The sequence below is a fragment of the Plenodomus lingam genome (assembly GCF_022343315.1).
Source record: "Plenodomus lingam strain CAN1 chromosome Unknown contig_3, whole genome shotgun sequence".
Classification (NCBI taxonomy): Eukaryota; Fungi; Ascomycota; class Dothideomycetes; order Pleosporales; family Leptosphaeriaceae; genus Plenodomus; species Plenodomus lingam.
Genome location: NW_027093944.1, coordinates 944,040 through 966,596, shown reverse-complemented (window position 1 = coordinate 966,596; position 22,557 = coordinate 944,040). Strand labels below are relative to the sequence as shown.

General features: G+C 52.3%; 11 protein-coding genes across 11 annotated transcripts; 4 read left to right on the top strand and 7 right to left on the bottom strand.

The window, feature by feature from the left end:
* Nucleotides 1-37: 37 nt before the first annotated feature.
* On the bottom strand, nucleotides 38-1,147 carry IAQ61_007719 (uncharacterized protein; the record flags this gene model as incomplete). The annotated part of the gene is made up of 2 exons (XM_003842093.1): nucleotides 38-219; nucleotides 274-1,147. 2 exons carry the CDS (start codon nucleotides 1,145-1,147, stop codon nucleotides 38-40), a joined length of 1,056 nt encoding a protein of 351 aa, XP_003842141.1.
* A 497-nt stretch (nucleotides 1,148-1,644) lies between these two features.
* Nucleotides 1,645-2,939, bottom strand: IAQ61_007718 (uncharacterized protein; the record flags this gene model as incomplete). The annotated part of the gene is made up of 2 exons (XM_003842094.2): nucleotides 1,645-2,671; nucleotides 2,775-2,939. The coding sequence occupies 2 exons, from the start codon at nucleotides 2,937-2,939 to the stop codon at nucleotides 1,892-1,894; spliced, it is 945 nt and encodes a 314-aa protein (XP_003842142.2). The 3' UTR covers nucleotides 1,645-1,891.
* A 1,673-nt stretch (nucleotides 2,940-4,612) lies between these two features.
* On the bottom strand, nucleotides 4,613-7,442 carry IAQ61_007717 (uncharacterized protein; the record flags this gene model as incomplete). Its single annotated transcript, XM_003842096.2, has 6 exons — nucleotides 6,882-7,442; nucleotides 6,390-6,808; nucleotides 5,899-6,336; nucleotides 5,588-5,850; nucleotides 4,966-5,535; nucleotides 4,613-4,920 (listed from the first exon to the last, which is right to left on the bottom strand). Exons 1-6 carry the CDS (start codon nucleotides 6,942-6,944, stop codon nucleotides 4,613-4,615), a joined length of 2,061 nt encoding a protein of 686 aa, XP_003842144.2. The 5' UTR covers nucleotides 6,945-7,442.
* A 2,478-nt stretch (nucleotides 7,443-9,920) lies between these two features.
* On the bottom strand, nucleotides 9,921-11,486 carry TUB4 (gamma-tubulin; the record flags this gene model as incomplete). Its single annotated transcript, XM_066097700.1, has 4 exons — nucleotides 9,921-10,310; nucleotides 10,363-10,752; nucleotides 10,811-11,405; nucleotides 11,479-11,486. 4 exons carry the CDS (start codon nucleotides 11,484-11,486, stop codon nucleotides 9,921-9,923), a joined length of 1,383 nt encoding a protein of 460 aa, XP_065952197.1.
* Nucleotides 11,487-11,797: 311 nt separating this feature from the next.
* On the bottom strand, nucleotides 11,798-13,037 carry IAQ61_007715 (uncharacterized protein; the record flags this gene model as incomplete). Its single annotated transcript, XM_003842098.1, has 4 exons — nucleotides 11,798-12,364; nucleotides 12,417-12,596; nucleotides 12,646-12,833; nucleotides 12,890-13,037. The coding sequence occupies 4 exons, from the start codon at nucleotides 13,035-13,037 to the stop codon at nucleotides 11,798-11,800; spliced, it is 1,083 nt and encodes a 360-aa protein (XP_003842146.1).
* A 46-nt stretch (nucleotides 13,038-13,083) lies between these two features.
* On the bottom strand, nucleotides 13,084-13,293 carry IAQ61_007714 (uncharacterized protein; the record flags this gene model as incomplete). The annotated part of the gene is made up of 1 exon (XM_066097699.1): nucleotides 13,084-13,293. The coding sequence occupies one exon, from the start codon at nucleotides 13,291-13,293 to the stop codon at nucleotides 13,084-13,086; it is 210 nt and encodes a 69-aa protein (XP_065952196.1).
* A 1,570-nt stretch (nucleotides 13,294-14,863) lies between these two features.
* Nucleotides 14,864-15,978, bottom strand: IAQ61_007713 (uncharacterized protein; the record flags this gene model as incomplete). The annotated part of the gene is made up of 4 exons (XM_003842099.1): nucleotides 14,864-15,223; nucleotides 15,304-15,439; nucleotides 15,520-15,892; nucleotides 15,954-15,978. The coding sequence occupies 4 exons, from the start codon at nucleotides 15,976-15,978 to the stop codon at nucleotides 14,864-14,866; spliced, it is 894 nt and encodes a 297-aa protein (XP_003842147.1).
* A 105-nt stretch (nucleotides 15,979-16,083) lies between these two features.
* Nucleotides 16,084-16,470, top strand: IAQ61_007712 (uncharacterized protein; the record flags this gene model as incomplete). The annotated part of the gene is made up of 1 exon (XM_066097698.1): nucleotides 16,084-16,470. The coding sequence occupies one exon, from the start codon at nucleotides 16,084-16,086 to the stop codon at nucleotides 16,468-16,470; it is 387 nt and encodes a 128-aa protein (XP_065952195.1).
* A 368-nt stretch (nucleotides 16,471-16,838) lies between these two features.
* Nucleotides 16,839-18,465, top strand: SPE3 (putrescine aminopropyltransferase). The gene is made up of 4 exons (XM_003842100.2): nucleotides 16,839-17,077; nucleotides 17,182-17,362; nucleotides 17,422-17,810; nucleotides 17,913-18,465. Exons 1-4 carry the CDS (start codon nucleotides 16,894-16,896, stop codon nucleotides 18,188-18,190), a joined length of 1,032 nt encoding a protein of 343 aa, XP_003842148.2. The 5' UTR covers nucleotides 16,839-16,893; the 3' UTR covers nucleotides 18,191-18,465.
* Nucleotides 18,466-19,379: 914 nt separating this feature from the next.
* Nucleotides 19,380-19,568, top strand: IAQ61_007710 (uncharacterized protein; the record flags this gene model as incomplete). The annotated part of the gene is made up of 1 exon (XM_066097697.1): nucleotides 19,380-19,568. The coding sequence occupies one exon, from the start codon at nucleotides 19,380-19,382 to the stop codon at nucleotides 19,566-19,568; it is 189 nt and encodes a 62-aa protein (XP_065952194.1).
* A 630-nt stretch (nucleotides 19,569-20,198) lies between these two features.
* IAQ61_007709 (uncharacterized protein) lies at nucleotides 20,199-22,154 on the top strand (the record flags this gene model as incomplete). The annotated part of the gene is made up of 1 exon (XM_003842102.2): nucleotides 20,199-22,154. The coding sequence occupies one exon, from the start codon at nucleotides 20,199-20,201 to the stop codon at nucleotides 22,152-22,154; it is 1,956 nt and encodes a 651-aa protein (XP_003842150.2).
* Between the last annotated feature and the right edge of the window lie 403 nt (nucleotides 22,155-22,557).

Here is a 22,557-nt window from a genome sequence, read left to right as displayed (position 1 = left end):
GCTCGACAGCAACACACTCAACCTATTGCGTCCGTCTTCATGGCGCTCTCACGACTTTCCGTCCCGTCACCTCGAACCGCTCCAACTCCTGAATGATCTTTGGTGCATCGGCGAAGTCATAGACTTCGACTTTTGGAGTAATTTTTCCCTCCAGAGCTAGCTGAAGCAGTTCATCCATCTGCTCATTCGTTCCCGTGGAGGAGCCACGAACAACAAGGCCTGTAGATATTATTAGGATTCGGAGCTCGAGATGAAGAAAAGAGCAGTACATACCTCTGTTAGCAATAACCTTTGGACACATGGGAAACATGAAGTTATCCGGAGGTAGTCCCACACAGACAATGACGCCACTATTTCGCACAAGATCCGGGGCTTGCGAATACGCTCGTTCACTGCCAGCGACGCAAATGACAGCGTGCGCGCCCTCGCCCTCTGTCAAATCTCTCACCGCTTGTGCAACATCCTGCTTTGCGTAGTCGATGAAAGCAACCGCACCCATTTCCTCGCAAAGCTTCTCCTTCTCCGCACCACTATCAATCGCAATCACCTTGAGCCCCTTGATACTCGCATACTGCACACCAATATGACCCAGACCCCCTCCTGCACCCAAAATCACCACCGAATCACCCGGCTGCACTTCAGGCGCAAGTCTCGACACAGCGCCCGCCAGACTCAAACCCGCACAGAGCAGCGGCGCCGCCACCTCGCTCCTCACCCCCTCTGGAATCTCCGTCACATAATCCGCATGCGCGAGGCAATACTGCTGCAACGTGCCCAAGTCCGTCCGCCCCGTATTCCGCTGCCGAGGACAATAATTGATGAATCCCTTTTTACACACACTACACTGGCCACACGCGCTCCACAGCCACTTGACGCCCACGCGCTTGCCCAGCAAACTCTGCGCTGCTCCGGCGCCGAGCTGCACCACTGTGCCCACGCCCTCGTGGCCGGGTATCTCCGTGTATTTCCCGCGTCCGAGCACGTTCATGACGTCGGAGTGGCAGATGCCCGAGCATTCGAGCTTGACGAGGAGTTCGTGGGGGCCCGGGGATTGCACGATTGCATTTTTGCGGATCTGGAGGGTGCAGCTTGGGCTCGGGTTTTCGATCCAGGCCACGGTTTGCGAGGTGGGTATTTGGTCTGGCATTTTTGGCGGCTTGACGTGTTGGGGGGAAGGGGGAGATGAATTCGCCACGAGGGAGGTTAGGTTGGGATAGGTACTGCGCAAGCAACTGTACCGGTATAGGATGGGAAAATGCAAGTGCAAAGCTCAAGTTCCTACCAACAGAACTGGCGTCGTATGCGTAACATAGATATATACCCGCGATCCAATTTTCATGACCTGATATCCCCGAACTGTTTCCGGAAGACAAGCACAAGAAGTTGTGTGGATACGCTTCCAGCTTCGAAGATACCCCGCATCTGCCCCACGTCGACCATCTTCGCGGTAGATGAAGATTACTCTGTACGACTAATCAGAGCGCTTCCGAGTTCCGGACATGCACTATCCAACAGTTCAAATGTGCTGCTATGTCCTTGTTGAATTTCATGTGTTTTTGATGTATTTTCGTCGAGGTACACATTATATAGATAGGTATGGTGGTACATTGGGTTCGATGTGTGGTGCTAGATTGGGTTTGCTGGGTTTGACTAGGAGTATATATATGAGTTGTTCAGAAGATACATGTTCCAATGTGTGTGAAGAACGTGATCTGGCTATATATGTATGTTTCTGTATGATATGTACATTGCTTCTTCCCCGCCCCTAAAAAGAAATTGCAAAAAAATACCCAAGTGTATTTTCAACAACAAAGACTCTATAAATCGTTACTCGTTGAGATTTTTTATAAAATGCTAATAAGCTGGCCTCCATGCCTCTAATCCAACCTACTTAAGCTCCACCCTGAAACGCCGTGCCACCAGCCTGCACATCAAACTCAATCAACTCATCCATACCACACACCCTAAACAACTCCCTCGGACTAATCCTCCTGCCATCCTTCTCGGGACTCTGCACATTGCCCGTCTCCTTCAACTCGCGGACCGCCCGCCTCACAGCGGGATAAACAATCTCGAGGGCGAGACAAGGAAAGATGGCAAGCTTGAACCCGATATCCCTGCACTCTTTGACGCCAAAGTCCGGCGACACACCGCCAGGCACGTTGTTGAAGAGACAAGGGGTAGGCGCGAGTTCTGCACACGCCCGCCGGGCGTCGGCCTCGGACTCGATGCCCTCGAGAAAGGCAACGTCGGCGCCTTCGTTGATGGCGCGCTTCAGCCGTTTTATCGCTTCGTCGTAGCCGTGGCCTTGCAGGGAGTCTGTGCGTGCGATGATGACGATGTCGGATCCGCTTTGCTTGCGCGCCATGCAGGCTGCTCGTATCCGTGAAGCGAACTCTTGGATGTCGACGACTTGTTTGCCTTTGAGGTGGCCGCATCGCTTGTTTTGCACTTGGTCTTCAATGTGGAGGCCAGCAATGCCGTGGCGAATATATTGTGTCACTGTTCGGCCGACCATGATGGCGCTGCCAAAGCCTGTGTCGGCGTCGGCGATTACGGGTACGGAGGGATAGAGGTTGGCGATCATGGAGGCGTTGGTGAGCATGTCGTTCAGGGTTGCAATGCCCATGTCTGCCATACCCAGCCGAGACATTGTGGTGCCTGCGCCTGTCTGTGTTGGCTGTTAGCGGTGTACTTGAGTTATGGAAAGATTGAACATGTATAGAGCTTCATGGACGAGACTGGTAGAAGTAACAGTTGACTTATCAACGTACCATATACAAGCAATCCACTCCTTCATTCAGTGCAATTCTTGCCGTGAACCCATCATACACTCCTGGACATGCAATAAACTTCTCCGCATCGGCCAACATGCCCCTCAACTTCTCAACGGCCGTCATTCGCGCGTCTCCCTGACCAAGATTGACCGAATATCCCATTTTGGCTACTCCAGTTCTCCAACTCTTTTAAGACTGAGGTTGCAGTTTACAAAAGTATCAGGACCAGAACAGAATCCGTACTTTAACCCGTCGTTTCGTTCGTCGAAAGTGGTGTCACAATAACCAAGTCAGAAACTGGCAGAAGTGCACTCGCAGACAGACCAGTGCGATGCGTTAGACGTCAAAGTAACGAGTCTGACTTCAAAAAAGCAAATGTAGATCGATCGGTCCGGTAGAGATACTAGAGCGCCAGGAACAAGCCAACCGGAGAAATATTCAATCTTCAACCTGCAACTAGGCAGTGCTGAATGTGCCTCTTTAGAATCGAGTGATCGAGGCAATGCTCAGCCCACTTGCTCACTCGATTGCAGCCTCGTGGAGCATTGAAACCCGCCAATATGGCAAATGTGGAACTGGGGCCGTACCGGTCCAATCTTTAGGGTTCGATTGAACCTATGGAAGTAGGGTCGGCAGACGGTGACACCCCGCAATGCTTGTGACGTAGTCCCGGGTGCTGCCGATGTTCGCCGGCCCTTCGACCGACAGATGCGCCTCTTTGTTCGCATTTTGTTCTCACCAGAAGAGAGAATGGAATGCTGGAAAATGCTCTAGCAGGAAGGATATAGCCGGTGCAATCAGGATAGTTGGCTGCTAGGCTGATGCAGTTGAATGTTGTCTGTGGCGCACATGAGATCTTTACTATGCACTGGAGAGTTTGTTAGTCGGCGGTTTATGGCGGCGCTATTAAACCTGTTACCAAGCACTTGAGATATGGGAATAGTTAGCTTGTTGCGTGAGCAGGTTGTACTAAAGACTGGTGCATGTAAACCAGATGTGTTTTCATTCCAGTCTTTGTTGCAGAAATACAATGAATGTCAAGGAAAACACCCTGTACAGATGTGTACTCTACACAACAACGATATGGACTCACGTCGCATACATTGATTGACCGTTTTACTCCAGTGCAGGTCGTGGGGAATCATGTGGTCGTTTCTGAACCGAAGTAAGTCTTCGACTGCAGGAGTAGGGTCTGTATGCGAGCAGGACACATGTCGTCCCTTGCTGTGATCCAACCTCGAAGACTTCTGGGTGCACGAGCGGGTGCTGAAGTGGTAAGAGCTAAATGTTGCTCCACCGGCCGGTCAACTACGGCATTCTCACCCAGGTCTTTATTCGGCCCCTCATTAATCCCTGATCCTGTGGGTTATGTTCCCCTTCCAGATCCAAGGACCATCGGCTGCCATCCGAGATTTACCGATCATGGTTTTTATTCGTTGCATGATCCGCACGATATGTAGTGCACTACATTTCGAGAGTCTTCCTGTTTCCTCTGCACAGCATATCCCTTCTTTGGTGGCCTGGATATTTGGTTGGCCATTTTGATATGTACTTGGCATACTACCAGTATGCCACAGTCCTGGACCAGGCCCGTTCCGATTGCTGAGGAAGGTAGAGTTTATCCCAATACTCCGTACTGGTGGGCATTTGTACCCCGTTGACTGATCCACACTTTTCGCGTTTTTGAGCGGTGGCGCTATGAAGTTAGAACTCCCAGCTTATTCAAACTTTGAACAGCCTGGCAGACCCGGCATGATCGAAATGCCCTGGTCGATAGCCGCAATATTCCCGTCTCTTAATTCTGTGGCTGGTCCAGTCTTTCGTATGCCTAGCATTCAGCCAAAGGTATACCCCATGTTTGCGGCGTTTCCTTGTTGCATGGCTGGGTTCATGGCACCAATGGGAATAGTGGGCATGTTACTATTGGAAAACTCGAAGCCCGCTGCCCAATCGTAATCTGGGAATTGATCCAACATAGGGGGAACACCGTACTCGGAGCTATCCCAACCACCGTTAAAGTTCACGAGAGCAGGATCCTGTAGTTGGGGGTTCATCAAGGTGGGATCAAACTTATTCAAGGGATTCGGCATCCCCAGGGTCGGGTTCGGTGCCTCCTGGAGTGGTTGCGAAGTATACGCTTGGCCTGTTCATCAGTAACTATACCGCTCAGAGGGATGCAACAACTTACGAGGTGTATTTGGCTTTGTATTTTCATTCGACGAGACTGTGGCATCTTCGCTATTATAAGGATTTTGCATGTTTCCAAATTCTTCTCGCCAATACCAGAACATGTCGTAGCTGATGCTCATACTTAGTCTAGTCCTCAGCCTTAGCGCAAGCGGCTCCAGTCGTCCATCTTTCCTGCGGAAAACCCTATTGCTTTGCCAGAGATCATTCATGATGAGAGCTGTGCGAATGCCGATATCACCTGGCTGTAAGGATGAATTCTTCAGAAATTGCACGGCATGTGAGAATGCTCGCTCTCCCGCAGTAATATCCAAATGTTGTGCGAGCGAACTCCGCACAAGTCTGAGAATGGCAAAACCGGCGAGCGCGATGGTCCTGTCAATGAAAGACTGCGATACCGAAGGAAGAGATGTGGGATCTGTCATAATCATGTTAAAGGCTGTTTCAATGACTCCGACACATAGTGAGTAAAGGCGAGAGAAGCCATCCATATCCGGTCCGGGATTTGTTGGGTGAGCAAAGAAGTGGAAAGCCATGATGTGGACGCGGGCGCATTCAAGTTGTAACGAGTCTGCCTAGTCAGCCGACGCGTCGCTTCAAGAGGAAGCGGAGCTGGCACTTACCAAGGGGGCTTGGGGAGGATGTGGATAAGCTAACCAGTTGTGAATCAAATATACTGATGAGGGATCGCAGCACGCGGACATCGCACTTGATCGATTGTAGATTGGTCTTGCCCATTGCTACCATTGCACGAAGCAGAACAATAAAGACCTTGTGCAAGTACTGCAAGTCGACTGGAAGATGCGGGACCATATCTTCCCTCTCACGTTCATCACCATCGAAGAATGATTCGGCAAGGGGTGGTATTCCCTCAGCGCAGCTCGTCCTTTGTCGAAATTAGCTGCTGTCGTATGGATACATCGTCACCACTTACCGGATGGACACGATCACGCAACATAACCATAACTTAGCTCGCGTGATTTTCAAGTCTTGATCTTTCTTGAGCGGCATCCTTGCAAAATCCTGCCCCTCACCGGAGATGTGGAGACCAATCTGAGTCGCCAAATGAACTGCGGAACCACACATCAGATGGGTCATGTCTTTGTACATGGAATTTGTTGGTAACCGCCAAGTACACAGAATAAGAAGGCCTTGGATGACTGGTATTGGCGAGGAACGCAAGGCCATGGATGAGAAGGCGAGTGGGGCGATATGCTGGCTGGTCTTTTCCAAAACCAAGGTGTCCTCGGTGTATCGCCTTGATCCCGTGACGACAATGGCCCAGAACAAAAAAGGAGATAGATCATAGTACTCGTTAGGCCCTAATGAGGGATCTAAAATGGGAAAACGCGGATGATATTGGTTGAAGAATCTACATGGGAAATGAGCTTGGGAGAATTCAGGATTCATGGCTGATGTACGTACAGGGTGAAGCAATCGTCGATTTTCCTGGCATCGAGGAGATAGCCATCGACATAGCGAGGCAGCGTTGCGCGGTTATCCGAACCTTTTCTTGTTGGTGGCCTTGATTCGAAAGCTGGGGAGAGAGACTGGGATCCTTCGGTCCTGGCAGATGGGTCGGAGTAGGTTCCGGAGGCATGTTCGTGTGGAGTGTAGTGGTGCATGTCAACATTTGGTGACGCTGTAGTCGACTGAGTATGGTTTGGATCTCCTGAATTCTGGCGGAGATTCCATCTCAATTCTTCAAGCTCTCGTCGCATCTCTGCCTTGGTTTGGCGTAGGTTCCTTGTTGATGTCGGAAGGATCCTGCATTCAAGGCCCATCTTCTTGCAACGCCCACAGGGATCATGTGGGGTCTTGTGCTGTTCGACATCGCAGCGGATCTGTAGAGTCAGCTTTCCCAGCCCATCGCCATAGGCATTGTCGAGTGTGGTTGGTGGTGTAGAGGAAATGTACCTTTTGCTGTCGGCACTCCACACAGGCCTTCCTTCGAGGGGTGGTCATGCTTGTGTGATTCATCTAGCTGGTATGATGGTATCCACAATCGGTCAACCAGGCGGGCGCGCTGTAACGTAATGCAGCTCAATCGGCGAAGATAGGCACATGGGGAGGATTTAAGATAGAACCTTCGCCCTGAGGGACGTGGAGGTGAACCACAGTCGCAATTCGCTTTTTACGTCGTCATCAGGCTCGTCTGCGCTGTGTGCGAATCGGAGGGCGGGGAGTAGCACCGAGGGAAGGCCGGTTGAGATGACTATTCTGGCCCTTTGTTCCCCAACGCTGGTTTCGGAGAGAGAGAGATAGAGAGAGAGAGAGAGAGAGAGAGAGAGTTTTTTGGCCAGGCTGTGTTGGTCACGGCCACAGTGTCCAAGTTCCTCTTATAAATCCGAGGGTTCTAGTCTGGGTAGGCTCGAGTTGCGCAATCGGGCTAAACAAAACGTTGCTGACTGTGTCTCTGGTCGAGTTGATGCTTGTAGGAGGTTCGGCCAAGCCATTTCGGGGCCCACCTCGCTAGCCCGCTTCTGATGAGATGACTTCACTCCTCAACCTCGATCAACCATCACATTGGAGGATTTCCCAGTCGCAGAACCACCTCTTGACTCGCATCCGTCCACTTGCTCATCGTCTTCAGGCAGTGCTTCCTACTGGTCCAGCCTTTGCTCTATAGCATCTGCAACTTGCAGACACCAGGCTATCTACTGCACAGTACCGGTAGACATCCAAGCCAAGCTACCACGATTGTCAAAAATCTTCTTTCTCCGACCCCCCCCCCCCTCCTGCTACCATCTTCCTTGTCACGCCAATTGCCCTGGGGTGGAGTTCTGTTCAATGCACGGCTGTCTGACTGGCAGCTAACTATCGTTTCCGTGCCTTGACTGGGCTTAGTTGGCGGGAAACCCCTGATAGCTTCAACTCTCGACCGCGGGCACCACGTGGTGGAGAGTGCGGAAACTCTAATTCTGGTCAAGCATGGACTTTTGCAAGGAAAAGAAGCCACACAAGTACAGGTCTTGTGCGGAAATTATCTCCGATCGCCACAGTCTGGCGAGAACCTATTGCTACTAGGTGGCTCAGTCGCGTGCTAAAGTTGATGGGCAAAGTTCCAAGTACCGAGTTTGGGGCGAACGACCATCAGAAAACCTGAACTGTGCCATAGGAAAGTAGTACTGGCATTTGCGACAGCATGTGAGCATGTGACGATCGACGGGAAACATCGAGATGACATGTAGGTGCGCTCATAGTAGGGTCCATTCTTTCGACTTTTCTTCTCCCCAAACAACTCCAATCAGATACACTACTATCTACATGTGTGTGCATCTCCGATAGTAGGGCGCATCTGAGACCACACCACCCACCGAGCCATACCTTCCCCGCCGTGTAGGTACATATCTTCTACATCTCGTGGTTGCTCGCTAATCGGCACTAGATCTCTTTACCGTGGAGGAAAGTCAGCCGTCCCATCTCCAGCCTTTCTCGCTTCCGTCGTAGATACATACATACCTAGCCTACCATGTGACCAACGGCCCAAGGCGCGGACCTGCAGATCAAGCTCTTGCAACAAAACAAGACATGTACCCAGTCTCCCAGTCTGTACCTATCTGCATACATCGGATGTCAGCATGCGCACAATGTTTCTCAACTGTCCCCAACATGCCCGGATTTCTCCAACTCCAGTCAGGATTCTAAGCTACCTCTGCCTGAGCAGGATCATCACTTGTCCCTCATCTCGACATTTCAGACCATCACGTACATCCTACAACTCACCCATTCGGAAAATAAACGTAAAACCCCCAAATCTCACGCTCCTAACGCAACACAACAGCGCGCAGATCCCAAAATCCGCTACATCATTTCAAGCGGTGCCAAGCGCTGTTGCACAAAAAACCTACCTACACAGTAGGCAGGTAACTAGGAAACAGCATGCGCTGTTCAACCTACACTGCATTCCCCCTTCCGCCTAATCCTCGCCCGTAGATCCTGCTTTGCGATACTATTCCAATACTAGTATCCCGCCACTACATCCCTGGCACAACCAAGAAAAAACCCCCCCGGCACACGCGATTTAACGGCTGGGGGGCAGAAAAAAAAACACTGTGACATGATTGAAGGAATGACAAGTGTGTATACAGGGCCATAAGTCAAGAATGCACCCCCCATGACAAAAAAATACTCGTTCTTGGCATGCCGCTCAGATGTCGTCGTACTCACGATGTGTGTAGTTACCGTAGATATATAGTTAGATGGAATGACTAGGTACAAGTGTAAGATGATAGATAATAGCTAGGATGACAGATGATTCAAATACTTTGAAATTGATAATTACAGGCTACTAGGCGAGTAACCTCGAGATTGTGATGGTGGCTACCGGTAGGCCATGCCAAGAACGATTATTTTTTTTTGTCATGGGGGGGGGGGGGGGTGCTTTTCTTTCTTTCCCCTTGCCGTCATTTCAAAGTTGAAAATGGTAAAAGATGAATTTCTTCCTCGCGAAGTCCCTGGGACATGTGCTATCATGCTCCCCAACTGCCCAATACGCCCACAAACTATCCCACACCGAATCCATTATAAATTCTTCCCCCAAAAACCCTCACACCCTTGAAGTTGAGATCCGCAATTTACTCGGACAAGTGCACACTTTCACTTCATAATAATCATCACGTCATATGACACATGTACACATCACCCATCTGCTAAAAAGTGAAAATATTGGCCATCATCTTTCAAAACGCCCAAAGCGCCACTTGTCCGAACAATCCCTAGCCTGAGCCAACATGGCTCTGATGCAAAACGTAAACGCAAACGCCATCTTGAAATTTTCTCTTCTTCTTTTCCGCTCTTCGCTTGAAATAATAGACTCGTGAGTAGAGGTTTGTGTGTGCCGTGTCAATTCAACCTCTACCATCCGTACATCCTGCATCCCTTCAGCCCATCAAGCCCGTCGCATAAAATACCCTCTCCCTCAAAATCTCCCTCAACTTGTCCGTCACACAGCACCTAGCCCACTCTTTTATCCTCAGCCTCCTCCGCAGGTGCCACAATGCCCTTGGTCAAATAATCCGCCTCCTCGGCATCCTCGTACTCCTCAATCAGGCCCTGGACGACCTCCTTGGCCTCGTCGAATTCGCCGAGGCCGTCGCGAAAGGGCGCTTCTCGCTTATAGCTTTCGAGGAAGGCATTGCGTTTGCGCAATGTCGAGTATTGGGCTACGATGCGTTTGAAGAGGGTAGCGATGCCCGTGTGGTTGGCGAGCATGAGGCCCGAGACGCGGTGGGAGGATGTGACGTAGGGTGATTTTTTGGTAAGCGCGACTTGGATGGAGGCGGGGCCCCAGGGGATGAAGGTTGCAAGACGGCGTTCGCGGATGCGCATGAGCGATTTGTGGACCTGGTATGGTTAGTCGGCATTGGGCCGAAGGAGGAGGAGAGGGGTGTCTTACGTCGGAAGGGTCTGCCTCTCCTTGGATGATGTTCAGAATGGACATGTAGCAGCTCTTCTTGGTTGGATTGGTGGAGACCATGCGGTTCTTTGGTTGGAGTAATCGTCTCATGACGTCCAAAACGGTGGTCTTGCGGACCGTCTTGGCTTGCTCGACGTTCTCGCCCGAGAATGGGGTGTATGAAGTCATGAGGAAGTGGCAACGGGGCGTGGGGATGAGCGATGCAACGATGCCTACAAGGTCATTGTGCATGTAGCCGGGGTATCGGAGGGTCGTGGTGCTGGCGGACATGACGGTCGAGACGAGCTGATTAGTTTGCTCAAACGACGGGTTCATAACGTGCAATCGGTCTGCAGCAATTTTCGACAAGGCTCCGTTATCGAGAACAACCTAATCAATCAGCTATTCTGTATCTCTCTCCATAAGGGTGCCAATGGGGTCCACTTACGACAGAGTCCGCATTTTGTGTTAACCGGCGCATACTGAGCAGACTGTTGTATGGCTGGACGACGATATCACCGTCGTGTGTGTTGGGAAAAACACTATAGGTTTGGATAAGCTTCTTAGGAAAGCGGTCATTGAGTCGCTCGAGCATGTAGGAGCCCAGACCAGAACCAGTACCGCCAGCGATCGAGTGCAGCATCATGAAGCCTTCAAGCGAGTCCGAGCCGTCTGCTTCCCGATCAATCATGTCGAGGATGTCTTCGTGCACTTGTTCGCCCATGCTGTAGCCCATGCCCCAGTTGTTGCCCGCACCCGTTCCATCCTTGTGTATGTAAAAGTTCTCGGGGTTGTAGATGTTCCTGTATGCGCTCGCCTGGATGGAGTTGAGCACCCTTGGCTCGAGATCCAAGAGGATGGCGCGAGGAATATAGCGCGTGTCGTCGGATTGGTAGAAGAAGACATCTTTCCGGTCGCCGCCTTCAGTCGCAAAGTCTTGGAGATTACCGTCCGCATTGATGCCGTGCTCCTGACACAGCTGCTGCCAGAACTGCTGCCCGACGCTGTTGCCGCACTGGCCGGCTTGCAGCGTTATTATTTCTCTGTGGCAGTGAAGGTCAGTGAAGGGTCAGTGAAGTTGAGCAAGGGTGGAAGGTTCATGCAAGACCACCGTACCTGGGCATGGTTGTTGTTTTAAGTTGTTGTTGGTTGGGGCTACATACAATATAACCAATGTCGACGCGTAGTGGGGTTGGACCAAGTCGCGTTCCCCCCCCCAAAAGACCCCGGCCTGTCCATGGCCCGTCCACCTGCACTGTCATCTGTGTCATGTCAGACTTCCCAAGCCATGATACCTCAGCTCATCACGACGACAAGAGGGCATCCCTCTTCTTTGGCATGGCACCGTCAGCGCAGCCATAGTGTCTTGTGTGCACATGCATGTTGGCTGTCATCATTTCATCCATCTACCCTACGCTGGCGCTAATTGCACAGCTCAACCTTCCGCCGTCGCCTTCACTTTGACTGGCGACCTCTTCTGTGAAAAGCCAAACATGAAGTAGAACAAGATGGCGTAGATGAGAGCAAAGAAGTTGAGTCTGGCCACATCCAGCCATGTCATCAGGCTCACACCATCCTTCGTGCCCTCATGCCACGCCCGCCGCACCTCGAGGAACAGCTTGGGATCATCCGTGATGACGCCATCCAACCCTCGCCGTATATCCCACCGCATTCTCGACGCATCGTTTACCGTCCATGCATACACGGGCCGCTGTTCCCGCTGAGCCTTGCGGAGAAACAGGCGTCCCCACGGTGTCATCAACACAGCCTGGTTCATGTTGAAGGAGATGTTGGGTACTGTGAAGAAGTAGGAGGCCACGAGCGTGGAGAAGCCAATATGTGTAACTGGGAACCCAGGCAAATAGCGGGAGCACAGTGGCAGGTACTTGGCCGCCCAGCACCCAAGTACGATACGGCTGCGCCATGGCCGCGACGGCAAAGGACGTATACTCTGTATTGTTTCTGCAATCAAGCGCATCACATCGTCGGCCTCATTATCGAGCTGCATTTTGATCAGCACGCCACTCCCCAACAAAACTCACATAAGGTCATACCTTGATATCGAGCATCACCCAGATGTCTTCCAATCCAGGCTGTGCCAGATACTCGAGCAAGTCGACCAGGCGGGGTAACGGCTCATGCGGCGCCTTCAGTGTTCGCAGTCCACTCAAGAAGTCGTAGTCACAATCTATAATCCTTTCCTCGCGGCCAAAGCAACGCTTCAGGTCCTTGTCCTGGTCACAGTCAGCCTGCAAGTATCCTCCTGCCTTGCGGCAAACCCACGTGCGACAGGACAACCACCCCGTCTTTGGTCAGATGTATATCAGTTTCCAGCCCTTCTGCACCAACTTCTACAGCACCTTTGAAAGCGCCCATGGTGTTCTCTGGAAACTTTGCCTTGTACCCTCGATGGGCGATTGCCTGTGGTCTGTGGTTTCCAGAAACATCTTTCCGGGTGAAGGTAAAGGAAGCTGTCTTGGTGTTAGACACGTTCATGTTAGCCATGCATGTACTGGGCCTCTCCTACCTGCGGGGAAATTCGTCCTTGGGCCGAGCAGTGGCTGTTCGACAATCTTGTCCAGCTCCTTTGTCAAGCCTTCGAATACTGGCGGCACTCCCACAACCATGTTCTCAATCATGGGTGTTTGTACATCGAACCTGCCGGCCGATTCCATCTTGACCAACACCACCAGGGTCTAATGACGACGATGGCTGGTGCTCTCAGTTGCCCCGAAATCTGGGCGAGGCAGCGGCGAGCTCGGGAACTCGTGATCGACTCTGCAGCGGCAAAATGACTCGCCTGAGCCAGTTGCGCGCATGTTCAGCGGGGAATAAGACAGCGAATGGATTGGTGACGGACTGCAGCAGCGGCGCAAAGCAACCATAAAACGAGAAATCGACAATTCCCTGCAGTGACAAGCGGCCAGCCATGCAGTCCTCCAACCCACCCACCACAGCTCCTGTACCGAAATCCTCTCCCCAAATCGACACTCTCCATTTCCGCATCTGGAATGGACGGCTACGGCGCTTAGACCACGCGTGCTCAGATTGGTTGCCGGGCCCAGTTAAGCTTGTTCTAAGATTGCTTCGACGAGGCTCGGATGTCGCACCTCCCGACGCTAACACAGTTGGAGTTTCCAGCCCGTCTGCCTTCAACACACTTGACGTGTCAGGACAGCAGGAACCCCCGTGGGCATAGCTACCTACATAGATGAGAGCCAGCGCGCGTTTGATTGCCTTTTTGGAACTTGTCGGGTGGGTGTGGTGGATGTGTGCCTGCGAATCCAACCTACTACTGACTTACTGTTGCTGAAAACTGGATTGAAGGATTGAAATCAACACGCCGATCAAACACCATCCCACCCACCCTCCATAGATGGATGGCCATGCTGATTTTTCCTAGCCAGCGGCTGCTTGGGTGGACACTGCCGTACATGCGTATATACGTATGATATATACATACTTGTATATACGGTACATACATAGTTTGTACAGTTATCTACATACTACTACTTCACACATACATACACACCCCCACCACCCATCCCGCCCCTCTGGTCTCGGCACCGATCGACCGCCAAGGCAAAAAAACCCCGGTCCGTAGCCTGGCGCGGCGATCTGCGTCTACCGTGCGCTGGGGGTTAGCTTTGGGATTGCATGTATAGGTGGCTGACATTGGGAATGTTGGGCTGGGTTATCTAGCGGTTGCGGTGTGGGAGTGGGAGAGTGTACCCGTACTGAGAGTGTGGTGTGGTGTGGTGTGGTGTTGGAGTTGGCGTGTGGGATTGTCTGTGGGATGTACCGGTATGTGATGTCATGTTATGTTATATTAGTATACCAATACATGCATCGCCAGCTTGTACATACATTGTACATTGTACACACCCCCACTCCACCCCAACCTACACATGTACTGTAAGTTACAATAGAGTACAATACGCTACATCCCGCCCCGCTCAACACATGCCCCTCTCCCCCCTGCATCGTCCACCTACATGATGCAACACCGACACCATACATGTACCCTATCATCATGCACATTCTCCTCTGTCCTGCGTTTTAGCAGTCAAGTATGACGATGGCGGGAGGGTGGTGTGTATGTACCGTACTATGTAAAACAAGGAATCAGAGCACATGTTTGAAATATAAACAATGCACGTGACATTGTTTGCAGTGTTGGGATGCCATGGTGTCAGAGGGAGGTGAGGTGAGGTGAAGCTTAAGAGCCGCGTTTTGGGTCATCTATTGGACAGGCTTTGGGAGTGGTGCGTTGGGTTATCCATTCATTCACGTGTTCTTGAAGTTGCAGTTGTGGATTTTTTTTTGTATACTGGAAATGTCTTGATTGTGTTACAAGTTCGTATCGAGGCTTAGGCTTTTTTTCTATCCTCTGCCCGGGCATTTCGGTTTGCCATTGTAAGTTGAGCATGTGAGCGCCCAAACACACATGCATACATGTAAGCTTGGCATACTCTGAATTCCCCAACCTTGATAACCCTCTTCACGATGCCACCTCAAACTTAGGAGTGTACTTGCTCGCCGCTTTGGCAAACTCCTCCTTCTTCTCCTTCCAGTCCGCCAGCGCCGCATGATCCGGCGCCACGCTCTGCAGCTGCGTCTTCAACTGCTGCGTCTCCTCGCGCTTGCCGAGCAGCGTATCGAGGACGATGAGGTTGGCGAGCGTGTCTGCCGAGTTTGCGTCGATGGCGAGGGCTTGTTGCAGCGCAGCTTCGGCTTCGGGTAGGCGGCCAAGGTGCAGTTCCGAGACGGCCTGGGCGACAAGCGAGTGGGGGGACTGCGATTGGGCGGATGTGGCTAGTTCTTCGAAGACGTAGAATGCGGATTGGTATTTTTCGCCGCCCTGGGAGAGATGGTTAGATTATGCATGCATCTTGTCTGTCGTGGGTGATGTGCGGACTTCGCAGGAAAGGGAGAACGTACCTCGCGCATGCCAACCCAGCTCTCGGCGATATTGACGAGTAGACTATCCTGTGCCCATTTCCGTGCGCGCTGCGCTTCCTTGAGGGCGAGATCTGTGCGGTTCTGGCGGAGGTGAATTTGCACGATGAGTGCTACGCTGGAGGGGAAATTAGCTGATACCCCAATGATTTGGCCATACTCTTAATCGCCCAGTCTCCAAGTTCAAGGGCAACTTACGCATCCAAACTGCCCTGGTGTTTACTCAACACCTCTAGCGCTGCCTCTGTCTCCCCGGCTCTCTCCAATATCATCGCGGTGCACAATTGTACCGTCAGGTTCTCCTGCCCTTGCGTCTCAGCCAGGTTCTTTGCCTGCTCTAGCACATCTTTGCCCTGCTCGTAGTCTGCCAGTAATTTGATCGCAACCAGGTCCGGTGTCTTCTCGCTGGCCAGTTCGTCCGAGACGGCTTTTGCGTGACCCAAGGCGATTTGCGAGCGCAATTGGAGTACGCGCACAGGCAGACTGTTGGAGGCGGAGAAGGAAGAGGTATCAAAGTCTATGACAGTTTGGTAGGCGCCCGCGTGGAAGGCCGAATGGATGTTTATCAGCTCTGGGTTGGCGTCAGCAAGCTGTCTGTCTGTCTTGTGATGCGTGGAACAAGACAAGCGCACCTCCTTCTGGGGAATAGGGATCCATATTTTCAAAGACTTGAGAGGATTTGAGGGGATATGAGAGGCTTAATGGAGGTTGCAATGCTCTGTGCAAGAGTGTGGTGAAGATGGTCAATTGATGAAGACACGAATGTGTTTGGCATGTTTGGCAGGACTGGACCCTGATTGTCGCTCATTGGCTGAATGGATGCCCATGGGGAGCTTGCCCTCCTCCTCCCCTCTAAAGAACGTTTGTGGATCTTGTTCCAGCAGAAACATCTGTCGAGCAAGAAGAGTCTTGATCCGCTTCCATCAATATTTGTTACTGGGAAATGCCTGGATTGCCCATTTTGTTGAGTATCATGGCACAGCTGTGCCCAAATCTTCGCTTGGGGTTGGGATTGCTTCAAAAATCACCAGAAATCACTTTACTCCACCTCGTGCGTCGTCGTTTTCTATCATGATAGCCATCAGTCATGCTGGAGAATGCTGCGTAGTTGGTCCAAAATTAGGCAAGTTCCAGGCTTCAGACTCATAGTGAACGAATACATGTATTCGTACTGTAATCAAATATATATATAAGACAGCACACTGGCACGGCACAACACAACGACAACAAGAGCGAAACGTTGAACCAAGGCCATCTACCTTATACCGACATCTTCTGCCTCAAGACTAGATTGTCCTCTAAGAGTACATGTAGCATTGGAATACTCGGGAAATCAGCCCGCCCATGTCAGCGTAGCCAAGTAGCGAACAGAGAGGCAAACCAATCCAGTCAGTCCCGAGGTGGTTGTTGTTTGCGGCCGGCGAAGCCTTCCCCATCGAGTAGTGGGGACGGTGGCTAGGTGGCCGCGGGGCAGCAAATGACGCACGGCTGCTGGCTTTGGGCCGCGAAGGGAAGGGAAAAAAAAACAGCGAAAATCGCGGTAGCCTGACCAGACCACTGACAATCAGTTGCATGAAAAACTTCATTGGCTTTGCAACAAACTCCAACAATTCACTGTATATCCGATTGAGGCTCCTTCGTCCAATCTCTCCCCTCTGCAAGACAGCCCATCTCACCCCTCTGTACCCACCACCTTCTTCTCTCCACACACGCCAATACTGCAAGATGCCTTCGATTGAGCACCCCACCATCAAGGGTAAGAACAACCCCAAGTAAATACATAGTATTACGCTGCTCCGCCCCCTCGACAAAAGAAGAACACAATGGTCACGGCACAGTAATTGACAAGGCATCGTGCAGATGGCTGGTTTCGCGAAATCTCCAACATGTGGCCCGGCCAGGCCATGACGCTGCAGGTCAAGGAGGTGCTTCACCACGAGAAGAGCTTGTACCAGGATATCCTCATTTTCGAGTCAACCGACTACGGCATGGTCCTTGTGCTCGACAATGTGATCCAGTGCACCGAGCGGGATGAGTTCTCGTAGGTTCCGCCATGCGCAAACACCCCCCCCAAAAATAGGGCTGATGATGAGGGGGCAGCTACCAGGAGATGATCACCCACCTGGGTATGAACGCACACCCCAACCCCGAGAGGGTCTTGGTCATTGGCGGTGGTGACGGTGGTGTCCTTCGTGAGATCGTCAAGCACGACTGCGTCAAGGAGGCCGTCCTCTGCGACATTGACGAGGCCGTCATCCGTCTCTCAAAGCAGTATCTGCCCGGCATGTCTGTTGGCTTCAACCATCCCAAGGTCCAGACCATCGTCGGCGACGGCTTCAAGTTCCTCGAGGACAAGAAGGGCCAATTCGACGTCATCATTACCGACTCTAGTGACCCAGAGGGTCCCGCCGAGGCCCTGTTCAAGAAGGAGTACTTTGAGCTCCTCAATGGCGCGCTCCGCGAAGGTGGTGTCATTACCACGCAAGGTTGTAAGCCCCATCCTAACCCTCAGCCCTGCGATTGACCTGCAGGGGCCACTCATGCACCGGACAGGTGCTTGTAAGAGTCTTTGCTAATATCACTCCATGTAGCTGAGAACCAATGGCTTCACATGCCACTCATCGTCAACCTGAAGAAGGCATGCAAGGAGGTCTTCCCCACCGTCGAGTACGGATACACCACCATCCCCACCTATCCCTCGGGTCAGATTGGTTTCATGGTCTGCAGCAAGGATGCCAACCGCGACCTCAAGAAGCCCCTCCGTAGCTGGTCTCGCGAAGAGGAGGAGCAGCTCTGCAGGTACTACAGCAAGGAGATCCATGAGGCAGCCTTTGTGCTTCCTACCTTCGCGCGCAAGGCTCTTCAATAGGCGTCCGGCCGAGACTCTCCTTCTGTTACGACCAAAAGATACCATATTGTGTGAACGACTGTCGAAACCAGCGCCACAGCTGCATTGAGCAGAGCCAAGCAGACACTGCTGGCAGAGACTGGGGACCGAACATTTTCGCCATAGACAAAATATTTTTTACCGATTTACGGCCAGTTATGATCAATGAATGGAATTGGATCACAACTCACTCACGCGCCGAACAAATGTGGTCTTTACTGAACTAGTAATGATTGACGGATTGTGACCAGCACTGACATTGGCAGCCTCACATGACACTAAACAGCTAACCCATTGCAAGACCTGTTCAAATCGACGATGACGGTGATGCCGGCCATGATGGACGACTGGGAGTGCAGATACCTAGGTGGTCGACAAATCGCAAAGGATACTGTCTTTCCTGGATCTACGCGAGCAAGTTTCGGCAGTTTCAGAATGCCAAGCAACTTTTGACGAGTTCAGCGGAAAACTGACATGTCTCAGGAATTCCACAACAACCCAGTGACATGCGTGAGTTTCATCATTTAGCCTCAGGCGGGAACAGCCTTGCTCTCGACTGGGCGGACACAAAGTGAGCCCACCTCTGGCCACTCTTTGATTAGCCACGCGCCGTGCCGTGCCGGTTTCCCTAGCCTATCTTGATGTTACAATTCTCCATAGTGGGAGGTATGGTATCTGTGTATGATATCTGTGGGGTTTCGGTTGGTGCGGCACAGCGGTCAATGCCGCAGGACCCCTTCTAATGGCGAAGTTGCGAGTTCAGGTATATCGCAAGGAGAACGCTGTTGAGCCCAAAGTCAACCTCATGGTGCGGACCAGAGTTCTCTGGAAGGATCTAGTTGACCAGTCCATATTTCAGAAGAAGAACTAACCATACCAGTTCTCTTTCGACCCCCAATGATCGATGTTTTATGCAGCATTCGGATCGATTGAAGCGGCCCACGCTGCTTCATCGTTGACATGTTGGCGCTCAATCCGTAGCTACGTCTCCATTTTCAGATCAAGATAGCATTCAGGTAGCCTGGGCGGCGACTATGCCCGTCCCAAGCTTTGCCATCTGCCTACTTTGTGGGACTGCAAGGCGAGGGGTCGGTTGTTAGAAGCACTTTCTTCGAGCAATCATCGAAGATTGCCAAAGACAGAAAATCAGGGGAGGCCCTTACCTTGGGAAATGCACGTCAAGTTGACAGGACCCTGTGGGCCACTGGTGGCGTTCGCGATTGTACCGAGACCATGGAGAGACGAGGCTCGTTCTATGTTTGGTCGTCGCTCCGGCAAAGACCCACGAGTTTGTAACGCCACGGGTGTCACGTTGGTCCGCGGGGCCAGCGCACCAAGAACTGGCAATGGCTTCGTTTGAAGCTGGCGCGTAGGATCGTGAGGTGGCTCTGCACGAAATGGCGGTGGCAGAGTTGCTCGTGCACGAAAGTGAATATGTATAGGCCCGTCGTGAAATGCCGAGTGTTGGTTTGAAGCATCGCAACTCTCGCTTTCCTGTTTCGCACCTTTCTGCTTTTCCTTTGGCACGCGACCTGTGGTCGTCTCTGTCACATTTGGTGTTTTCCTTTTTCGTTGTTGTAATACGCTGAGCCGGACTCTTCAATCACGATCTCGCCAATCTTCACAAAGCACGCTTCGCAGGTCCCGCCCGCCACGTCAAAACTGTGCCTCACAGGTACCGACAGCCATCATCCATCACCGAAATCTCTCGACTCACGCCCATGCAATAGCCACGTTCACACATTTTTTCTTGTGGCAATACTTTACTTGCCTGGGGCAATATTGTTAATACGATTGAACCGTCAGGCCACGTTCTTTCGCTGTACATAGTTTTTCGCGGGTAGCCCTTGGAACCCGTCATATCTTTGGTTGCATACCGTACCTACATACGCCAAGGTCCGCAAGCAGTAATTGCACAAGATTCAGCCGCCATCTACCGATCCCAGCCAGGCGTACCTGCAGGAAAGGATAATCTAAAAGCAAAATCACGATGTGTAGCTGGATCGCCTCCGAGGATGGGGAGCCGTTTAGTCCGGCGAAGATACACCCGCTTCTGTCCCCACCAGCCACCAAGAGTTTCTCCGACGTTAAACCCGTCGATGCCGACCCCATAACTACTGGTCCCACAATCTGCCCTGGATCTCCGCAGCCTTCACAGACGAGCGTCCACTGCCTGATAGAGACGCCGTATAATGTTTCAGCGATAGCAGCGCCTGCACCTGGCGATGCGCCGCCTTCCACAATCGCAGTTGAAGCCGAAGCCCTGCACGCCTATCTGACGTCGGACGAGTCGGTCCCGCTGGAAAAGGCTGTAGACATAAGCAAGTCGTCGTCGATTGAGAATCTCACCAGCCTGCCGCAGGTGGCCTCGTTTGGCGAGCATCGTATTCGCAAACATCGAAAGAACGCCTGCTCCATCGATTCGGCCATCCCCCGCCAGACACTGCTCAAGGCCTTGCAGTCACGGCCGCCTACTTCGGCGATGAGCATGGATACTGTCATGATGGAGGGTACGGCAGCAGGGCGCAAGACGGAGCGGTCCAAGAGCATCAACCACCAGCGCCTTGCCGAGGCCCTCTCCGACCTCAACCTGTCCTCCGACTATATCTCCATTAACAAGATGGCTGCGCTTGCGTCTCCATGCTTCTTCCACAAGAAATTCGACAAGGCCGTCAACCTTGGCAAGGTGCTCGAGGAGATGAACGACGATGACACGATATCGCACTCACGCCTCATGCAGACTGCCTTTAGCGTGCGCGAGGTCTCGAAGCAGCTCCAGCGCCGGCCCATTAAGATGACGGTGCGCAATGTCATGATTGTCACCAAGGCACGCGACAACGACCTTGTCTATCTCACGCGCGATCTTGCAGAGTGGCTGCTCACCACCTCGCGATATGGCTCAGACGTCGGCGTTAATGTGTATGTGGACCACAAATTACGCAAGTCGAAGCGCTTCGATGCTCCTTCCCTGATTGCCAGAGACAAGCGTTTCGAAGACATGCTCAGATGGTGGACACCGGATCTTTGCTGGGAAACCCCTGAGATCTTCGACCTCGTCCTCACACTCGGCGGTGACGGCACCGTCCTCTTCACATCCTGGCTCTTCCAGCGCATCGTTCCCCCAATCCTCTCCTTCTCTCTTGGCAGCCTGGGCTTCCTCACCAACTTTGAATTTGCTCAACATCAATCCGCCCTCAACAAAATCATGTGTGAGACAGGCATGCGCGTAAACCTGCGAATGCGCTTTACCTGCACCGTATACCGATACCAAAAAAACGCCGCACCGGGCTCACCCACTCACATTGAAGCCGAGCAGTTCGAGGTGCTGAACGAGCTCGTCATAGACCGTGGCCCATCGCCCTATGTCTCCAACCTCGAGCTCTACGGCGACAACAACCTCCTCACCGTCGTCCAAGCCGACGGCGTCATCTTCTCCACTCCCACAGGTTCAACAGCCTACTCGCTATCCGCCGGTGGCTCCCTCGTCCACCCCGACATTCCCGCCATCCTCCTCACCCCAATCTGCCCACACACCCTCTCCTTCCGCCCCATGCTCCTCAACGACAGCATGCTCCTCCGCATCGCCGTACCCATCCGCTCCCGGGCCACCGCCTACTGCGCCTTTGATGGCAAGGGCCGCGTCGAACTGCGACAGGGCGATCACGTGACAATTGCAGCCTCGCAATATCCCTTCCCCACGGTGTTGTCACAGCCCACGGAGTGGTTCGACAGCATCAGTCGTACCCTGCGCTGGAACTCGAGGGGCGCAACACAGCAGGCTTGGGTGGGTGATGAGAATGGCGAGGGCGAGGAGGAAAAGGAACCGGATTTTGATATCGATTTTGATAATGAGGATGTGGATGATTCGGGGTATAGTGCGGAGGGTTCGACGGTAGATGGTAGGGGCAGTCCACAGCGCAAGGGCAAGGTATTACCGTTCCTATAGCCTTCCCCTGTCGTAGTCTTGAAGACTTGGAATAGGTGACAAGAGGGGTGTTCTTGTTGCTTCTTGTGGTGCTGGTCCTAGTGCCCAGCTTTCCAAGGGACATCGCTGCTTGGGCGGGTTCCCCAGTGCTTTCAAACTCATTCAAGAGTATTCCACTCTTTCCATGTTGGCAGTTGGCGTAGGCTGGCCTCGTAACCCCCTTTTTTTCCCCTTCCCTCTGGCTACTACAGCTACTGATGGATTGGATTGGCGCATCGTTTTTTCCCTATGTAGCCAGTTTGCGCTCTTGCGCTGCATACCGTTGCGCTGTCGCTATGGCTCACTTCCAACATGAACTCAATTAAATCGCCAACTCTTGCTTTTTTGCCCCTTTCCTTCTTGATACGTGTCAGCGGCTGGGAAT